The 9,613-nt window shown below is 42.3% G+C and overlaps 1 protein-coding gene across 1 annotated transcript; it reads right to left on the bottom strand.

Moving 5' to 3' along the window:
• Positions 1–693: 693 nt before the first annotated feature.
• On the bottom strand, positions 694–1,185 carry LOC124281865 (BUD13 homolog). Its single transcript, XM_046717880.1, has one exon. The coding sequence runs from the start codon at positions 1,183–1,185 to the stop codon at positions 694–696; it is 492 nt and encodes a 163-aa protein (XP_046573836.1).
• Positions 1,186–9,613: the final 8,428 nt, after the last annotated feature.

Here is a 9,613-nt window from a genome sequence, read left to right as displayed (position 1 = left end):
CCAAACTCCCTCTTTGGCTTGGATATGTTCGCGTCAGTTCGTCATGAGAACCAGGAAAGATTAAACGGTATGGAAACTGACACCCAGGCTGTTAAGACTGTACCTTTATTAGTTGCGGGAGTTAATTGGTACTTCGTGTAATATGAGCTGAGGACATAATGGCAGTAACCCTCCATGTTTTGCTGGCAACTAATGAACTAAATTAGAACTAAATCGAGTTATTGAGCTCTCCACTTTGCAAACGTTGATGTCATAAATATTGGTATGATTATCTTACTTCCTTGTATAATAAAAAATTGTGTTAGTATTTGTTGTTTTTAACGCAATATTTTGTTGTTTTCTACGATGCTCAAAGTAGACTTGAGAGGAATACTCGAGTGTCAAATATTTAGCGTCACATGAGGCATTCGCAGTAATAAACAATTTATGCTATTTGCACTCTTAATAATTATAACAAACTTTATTTTTTGTTAATTATAGCTGATATATAATCAATATTTATGAATTCATTCGTGCTGGTATAATGGTTTTCTTGTCTTGTAATGCCTTGCCTTGTGAATCTTATTCTCTGTGTCTTGTCTTTGTTGTTCTTGTGTCTTATGTGTCTGATGTGTCTTGTGTTGACTTGTTTTATGTGTCTCATCATGACTATTATCTTGTCTTGTCCTTCTGGTCGTGTCTTGTGTTCCTTGGTCAGCGTGACTTGTCCCGGTCGTGTCTTGTGTGCCTTGGCCTGCGTGTTTTGTCCTTCTGGTCGTGTCTTGTGTGCCTTGGCCAGATTGTCTTGTCTTTCTGGTCGTGTCTTGTGTGCCTTGGTCCACCTGTTTTGTCCTTCTGGTCGTGTCTTGTGTGCCTTGGCCAGCTTGTCTTGTCCTTCTGGTCGTGTCTTGTGTGCCTTGGCCAGCTTGTCTTGTCCTTCTTGTCGTGTCTTGTGTGCCTTGGCCAGCGTGTCTTGTCCTTCTGGTCGTGTCTGTGTGGTCGTGTCTTGTGTGGCTTGGTCCGCTTGTCTTGTCCTTCTGATCGTGTCTTGTGTGCCTTGGTCCACCTGTTTTGTCCTTCTGGTCGTGTCTTTTGTGCATTGGCCAGCTTGTCTTGTCCTTCTGGTCGTGTCTTGCGTGCCTTGGCCAGCCCGTCTTGTCCTTCTTGTCTTGTCTTGTGTGTTCTGTGGCTTATACGAATGGTCATTATGATGTCACATAATAAAGCCGGAGCACTCATGGTCTCACGCACACAGGGTGTCACACACGATGGAGCAATTGATATCACACTACGGGGCATATACGGTATTTAGAAAATAGTAAATTACATTTTCATCATTTTCTATTTTATACACAAAATGGCAGGGATATAAAACTTCATCTGAGCAGTGGTAACACCAGCCTTCTCAGAATCGCCATACAAGTCTTCGTGTGTTGTTGAAGCTGAAGCGACAAGGTCTTGTTTTAAAAAATCCCTCAAAGGAGGCAGGTTTTTTTTCTTGTAACCCCTACGTTGAAACCCGATGCTTAACTAACTGATACTCCAACATTAACATAGGCATTTTTTCTTTGGTTTAAGACCTAAACTGCACTTAAATGTTGTTATATTGGCGTAAATAATCGCTTTCACCACGTGCGAGCAGACACGTGCACTGTCGGCGTGATTCAGTTACATGTCTCAATGTTGTAGAGGGGTAATCTCATAAAACCGGCCGTGTCTGTGGATATTTGTTTTGAGTAACGTGTATGTTTTCGTTCATTTTGACATTAAGACACAAAGCTTGTTAAAACTAATTCGCAGATTTGGTTTCGAACAATTTGTAGGACTTGTACCAGCTGTTTGCTGACCCAAATACCAAATTTTGCTGATATTTTGTGGATCGCGTGACATAATATATGCTTGATCGTTTCATTTGAACTTTTCCTTTGATTGTGATGTCGATTCGAAAAGACGTTGGATGGATAGTCCAAAAATATCTATAAAACACATGTTTTATGGTGATAATGTTGACACATGTTCGTGGATGCATGCAGTGTTGATGTATTTTCAGTAAACGATGAGTGAGTGAGTTGGGTTTTACGCCGCTTTTGGCAATATTCCAGAAATATCACGACAAGGGACACCAGAAATGGGCTTCACGCATTGTAACCATGTGGTGAATCGAACCCGGGTCTTCGGCGTAACAACCTAACGCTTTGACCACTGGGCTACCCCACCGCCCCTCACGATACGAATTATTTGGCCAACGACTTCATCGTTAAATCAGACTGTCAGTTTATTTCTTTTTTGTTTAATTCAGCAATATTCGAACTATATGGGATCGGTTTGTAAATAAAAGAGCCTGGACCAAATAAACCAGTGACTGATATCATGAGCATCTATCCACACAGTATTGGGATACGATGCCATGCAGTTAACCAAGACACTGAGGTTGACCACCCAAACCAATAAGTCAACTCTTAAGACCCGTGAATACCAAAGTGGTGTGTGTGTGTGCGTGCGTCCGTGCGTGCGTGTGTGTGTGTGTGTGTGCGTGCGTGCGTGCGTGCGTGCGTGTGTGCGTGCGTGCGTGCGTGTGTGCGGCCTGCCTAACTTCGTGCTGTCCGCCAACAACTCAAACACTTTTAAAAAACGACGTGAAACTTCATTCACTCACTTGTTCTAGCAATGTTGCTCATTTACTAAACATTGTTACAAACTTCTACAACAAGCATATTTGCTAAAGAATGGAAGCTATAACATCGTACGCGAAAGACCCGTGAAGATCCGGGTTAGAATTGATCTTCAGTAACCCATGCTTGTTCTAAGAGGCGACTAACGGGATCGAGTGGTCTGACTCGGTGACTTGGTTGACAACTTGACACAGGTCATCGTATGCCAATTACGCGTTTCTTTGAACTTTTCCTTTGATTGTGGTGTCGATTCGAAAAGACGTTGGATGGATAGTCCAAAAATATCTATAAAACACATGTTTTATGGTGATAATGTTGACACATGTTCGTGGATGCATGCAGTGTTGATGTATTTTCAGTAAACGATGAGTGAGTGAGTTGGGTTTTACGCCGCTTTTGGCAATATTCCAGAAATATCACGACAAGGGACACCAAAAATGGGCTTCACGCATTGTAACCATGTGGTGAATCGAACCCGGGTCTTCGGCGTAACAACCTAACGTTTTGACCACTGGGCTACCCCACCGCCCCTCACGATACGATGTATTTGGCCAACGACTTCATCGTTAAATCAGACTGTCAGTTTATTTCTTTGTTGTTTAATTCAGCAATATTCGAACTATATGGGATCGGTTTGTAAATAAAAGAGCCTGGACCAAGTAAACCAGTGACTGATATCATGAGCATCTACCCACACAGTATTGGGATACGATGCCATGCAGTTAACCAAGACACTGAGGTTGACCACCCAAACCAATAAGTCAACTCTTACGACCCGTGAATACCAAAGTGGTGTGTGTGTGCGTGCGTCCGTGCGTGCGTCCGTGCGTGCGTGTGTGTGTGTGTGCGTGTGTGTGTGTGTGTGTGTGTGCGTGTGTGTGTGCGCGCGTGCGTGCGTGTGTGCGGCCTGCCTCACTTCGTGCTATCCGCCAACAACTCAAACAATTTTCAAAAACGACGTGAAACTTCATTCACTCACTTGTTATATCAATGTTGCTCATTTACTAAACATTGTTACAAACTTCTAGAACAAGCATATTTGCTAAAGAATGGAAGCTATAACATCGCACGCGAAAGACCCGTGAAGATCCGGGTTAGAATTGATCTTCAGTAACCCATGCTTGTTCTAAGAGGCGACTGACGGGATCGGGTGGTCAGGCTCGCTGACTTGGTTGACAACTTGACACATGTCATCGTATGCCAATAACGTAGATTGATATTTTGTGGATCGCGTGACATAATATATGCTTGATCGTTTCTTTTGAACTTTTCCTTTGATTGTGGTGTCGATTCGAAAAGACGTTGGATGGATAGTCCAAAAATATCTATAAAACACATGTTTTATGGTGATAATGTTGACACATGTTCGTGGATGCATGCAGTGTTGATGTATTTTCAGTAAACGATGAGTGAGTGAGTTGGGTTTTACGCCGCTTTTGGCAATATTCCAGAAATATCACGACAAGGGACACCAAAAATGGGCTTCACGCATTGTAACCATGTGGTGAATCGAACCCGGGTCTTCGGCGTAACAACCTAACGTTTTGACCACTGGGCTACCCCACCGCCCCTCACGATACGATGTATTTGGCCAACGACTTCATCGTTAAATCAGACTGTCAGTTTATTTCTTTGTTGTTTAATTCAGCAATATTCGAACTATATGGGATCGGTTTGTAAATAAAAGAGCCTGGACCAAGTAAACCAGTGACTGATATCATGAGCATCTACCCACACAGTATTGGGATACGATGCCATGCAGTTAACCAAGACACTGAGGTTGACCACCCAAACCAATAAGTCAACTCTTAAGACCCGTGAATACCAAAGTGGTGTGTGTGTGTGCGTGCGTCCGTGCGTGCGTGTGTGTGTGTGTGTGCGTGCGTGCGTGCGTGCGTGTGTGCGTGCGTGCGTGCGTGTGTGCGGCCTGCCTAACTTCGTGCTGTCCGCCAACAACTCAAACACTTTTCAAAAACGACGTGAAACTTCATTCACTCACTTGTTCTAGCAATGTTGCTCATTTACTAAACATTGTTACAAACTTCTAGAACAAGCATATTTGCTAAAGAATGGAAGCTATAACATCGTACGCGAAAGACCCGTGAAGATCCGGGTTAGAATTGATCTTCAGTAACCCATGCTTGTTCTAAGAGGCGACTAACGGGATCGAGTGGTCTGACTCGGTGACTTGGTTGACAACTTGACACAGGTCATCGTATGCCAATTACGTAGATCGATGTGCATGTTGTTGAACATTGAATTGTCGTTTATGTACAGAGCGCCACCATATAGCTTTAATATTGCTGAGTTCGGCGTAAAACTAAACTCACTTACTCACTGGAGCGTTAAAGCTAACATGCTTTATCGCTAGTATTCATAGAAAGTAAAGCCATTTCCCCAGCACGAGCTATGCACATTTGGGCACCTATCACTCGTCAATATGGACTTAGATTGTCTGCTTCCCTCCTAACAGGCTTTCCTTAACACAGGATTACGTGAAAATCACATGACAGGAAGTAATCTATTGTCTAATCACACGAAAAGCTGGTTCCCAGCTCCTTATGCGCATGGTCAACTTGCGCCATTGATATGTATCAGATGTTATGAGACGGAACCCAGCTTAATCACACGGACCCGTTCAAGTCACGTGAACTTGTGTAAACACCTGCCACGTAAGCACGTGCAACATTCACGTCAATAAACTCTAGAATATGTTACTGCTGTCTTATTTCCGAGTATTCTTTTATGTGTGGGTAGCTCATACTTATATTTCCTTCTGTAAATATTAGTTTTGGAAATGGAATACAAGTTTTAGAATGTCAGCGTCCGCTGATTGGAACAGCATGCGGCCGACCGAGTCTTGACTGGATTGTTAAAGTTCACGTGTGTAGCCTGTTGGTTTCCAAACTACAAAAACAACTGCCGGTCTGAGGGATACGATTCGATTTTAAAGTGCAGATCCCTGGAAAGATAGCAGTCGTTTTGACAGGAGTCTTTGTTGCAGCGGGGGCGGTGGGGTAGCCTAGAGGTTAAAGTGTTCGATCGTCACGCTGAAGACGTATATGGGTATAATGTGTGAAGCCCATTTCTGGTGTCCCCCGCAGTGATAATGCAGGAATATTGCTAAAAGCGGCGTAAAAACAAAAACTCACTCACTCAGTTTTCTGTAGCTCCTAGCGTCGCCATTGTTTAATGGTGATTCGCGAACAAGTGCTTTAGGGGTGCTGAAATTCCGTGGTGTCGATCTCAGACGTTTACCATTTTGTACAAGGCATATGGTGTTGACAGACCTAGAAACATAATCATAATTCACATTATCTACAAAATAACTAATAAGAGGAATTAATTACGGATTATCTGTCAAAGAGTGAATTAATTGTGGAATTCCTAAGATTTTTTTTTTATCATAACACTGACCCGATCCCTGTCTCTGGGATGTATATACATCATACTGGTCCTATCTGTACATGGATAACACAGGCCCTATCTGCATATGGATAACACTGGCCCTCTCTGTATATGGATAACACAGGTCCTATCTGTACATGGATAACACTGGCTCTATCTGTACATGGATAACACAGGTCCTATCTGTACATGGATAACACAGGCCCTATCTGTACATGGATAACACAGGCCCTATCTGTACATGGATAACACAGGCCCTATCTGTACATGGATAACACAGGCCCTATCTGTACATGGATAACACAGGCCCTATCTGTACACATGGATCTGTACAACACAGGCCCTATCTGTACACACTGGATACATGGATAACACAGGCCCTATCTGTACATGGATAACACAGGCCCTATCTGTACATGGATAACACTGGCCCTATCTGTACATGGATAACACAGGTCATGGATAACACTGGCCCTATCTGTACATGGATAACACAGGTCCTATCTGTACATGGATAACACTGGCCCTATCTGTACATGGATAACACAGGTCCTATCTGTCTGGATACATGGATAACACAGGCCATGTCTGTACATCTGTACATGGATAACACTGGCCCTATCTGTACATGGATAACACAGGTCCTATCTATCTTACATGGATAACACTGGTCCTATCTGCCCTATCTTATATGGATAACACTGGTCCTATCTGTACATGGATAACATGGTCTATCATGTACATGGATAACACAGGTCCTATCTGTACATGGATAACACAGGTCCTATCTGTACATGGATAACACAGGCCCTATCTGTACATGGATAACACAGGCCCTATCTGTACATGGATAACACTGGTCCTATCTGTACATGGATAACACTGGCCCTATCTGTACATGGACACTGGCCCTATCTGTACATGGATAACACAGGTCCTATCTTACGTGGATAACACTGGCCCTATCTGTACATGGATAACACTGGTCCTATCTGTACATGGATAACACTGGCCCTATCTGTACATGGATAATACTGGCCCTATCTGTACATGGATAACACTGGCTCTATCTGTACATGGATAACACAGGTCCTATCTGTACATGGATAACACAGGCCCTATCTGTACATGGATAACACAGGTCCTATCTTACATGGATAACACTGGCCCTATCTGTACATGGATAACAATGGTCCCAGGATAACACAGGTCATATCTTACATGGATAAACACAGGCCCTATGTACATGGATACATGGATAACACAGGTCATGTCTGTTCATGGATAACACAGGTCCTATCTTACATGGACAACGCTGGTTCTATCTGACATTGATAACGGTGGCCCTATCTGTACATGGATAACACAGGCCCTATCTGTACACGGATAACGCAGGTTATGTCTGTACATGGATAACACAGGTCATATATGTACATGGATAACACAGGCCCCATCTGTACATGGATAACACAGGCCCTATCTGTACATGGACAACGCTGGTCCTATCTTACATGGATAACACAGGTCTCTTACATGGATAACACAGGTTATGTCTGTACATGAACAACGCTGGTCCTATCTATATGGATAACACAGGTCATGTCTGTACATGGATAACACAGGTTATGTCTGTACATGAACAACGCTGGTCCTATCTTACATGGATAACACAGGTCATGTCTGTACATGGATAACACTGGCCTTTTCTGTACACGGATAACACAGGTTATGTCTGTACATGAACAACGCTGGCCCTATCTGTACATGGATAACACAGGCCCTATCTGTACATGGACAACGCTGGTCCTATCTTACATGGATAACACAGGTCATGTTTGTACATGGATAACACAGGTCCTATCTTACATGGACAACGCTGGTCCTATCTTACATTGATAACACTGGTCCGATCTCTATATAGATAACATTGATCCTATCTGCGCATGGATAACACGGTTCATAAGTCTACATGGATAACAATCGTCCTATATGTACACGGATAACACTGAACAACTCTCCATAGATAACTTTGGTCCTGTCTGTATATGAATAACACAGGTCCTACCTCTATGCGGATAAGATCGATTCAATATCTAAAGTTGTATGTTGTGTTTTGTATTGTTAACTCTTTATCCATAGCTTGTCATTGTTTTACAACCCCACATATAAGGCAATTCTCAGTGACAAGCGTCACTTTAACATGAGCACTTGTTAAACACGTGTTTCGCTCGTTAAAGCGCCATGTGCAGTTTAACCCTTTGCCTCCAGACCCTACAACCAGACTTGTCTCCTAAATCAACACACGTGATCACAGAATGGCACACAAGACCTACATATATTACGCGGATATTGGTAATTAATTCTAAACCTAAAAGTAAGGAAGTGAAAATAATTAATGTTAACCATTCCTCAAAAATGTATTTTTCTTTCAAGCTTAAAGTGTTAATTAAACATATGTAAATGCGATAATATTGGACTTGGCTCTGCAACACGTGGTATTCCGTGTACAGATGTTGTAAACATCAACTTAAAATAAACAAATTATTTTAGCTGTTCTGGGCAGTAAACACACAACCTGCTTCTAAACTAGGACTTCCCGAAAGTTAAAAAAAAAATATTTGTGCATAAACTTTACATGTTCTTGAAAGAATCGGCATAAGTTGCACAGATTTCGTTATTGATAAAGTACAGAACTGCATGGGGTATTCTAAAGTCCTTTTGAATATAATTTACATAAACTATAAGGTTTCTTAAACTAAAAGGTTTCTTTTGAAAGACCAAAGTTTCAACGAGGGTGATTAAAGCTCTTTCGCTTATTTCCTGGGCATTTGTTTAAAATCAATTTTTAACCTGATCTATACGATAATGTTAAATTACAAAAGTTGATTTAGGATATGATGAGGTCCCCCTACATTGTATTTACACTATTTAATTTGAAAAGGAAATTATATTCTGAAAAATATTCCAGGCGATTAAAAATTAAACAAAGCGTGTTTAATTTCTTCTTTTTTTCTATACATGCCAAATTATGGTTAGGTGTGTATTGTTAAAAGTTGCTGAGCAACGATGAGTTTTGGGCTCTAGTTGCATGTTTTAACCAAAGGGATTTGATCACGAACACGGGGACGCGTCAAACGAATCTCATGCCTGATATTAAGAGATCAATTTCGGGTGATTGTAAATTCAACGTTTATGATTTATTGTCCATGGGGGATATCAATTGTTCACTAGTCACGTGCGCGTTAACTGACCCTAAGCTGGACAGCTGGGCAACGGGTGATTGAGTTTGATACCGCCTATATTCGTTTACGTGGAGGGGAGGTTTGTGGGGGTGTTCAGGGCGTTGTAAGAAAGAGGTCAGGCTTATACAGAAATCAGTATCAGCTAATCACCCGTTTCACAGATGATGTGGAATAATTTTGCAACCCGCTGCAACATGAATACTGGAAACGTGGTCACGTCAACAACGTTTGTCGCGTGCCAGGTGTAGCGGTCCACTTCAAAGAAGCCCGACAGGTGTGCGTCGGGGCAGCTGATCCGCCGCGCGTGCGGTC

Source organism: Haliotis rubra, unplaced genomic scaffold (assembly GCF_003918875.1).
Source record: "Haliotis rubra isolate DU_JTF1 unplaced genomic scaffold, ASM391887v1 Scf29, whole genome shotgun sequence".
In the NCBI taxonomy this organism is placed as follows: Eukaryota; Metazoa; Mollusca; class Gastropoda; order Lepetellida; family Haliotidae; genus Haliotis; species Haliotis rubra.
The sequence above is the reverse complement of the archived record's forward strand: the minus strand, read 5'-3'. Positions and strand labels throughout refer to the sequence as shown.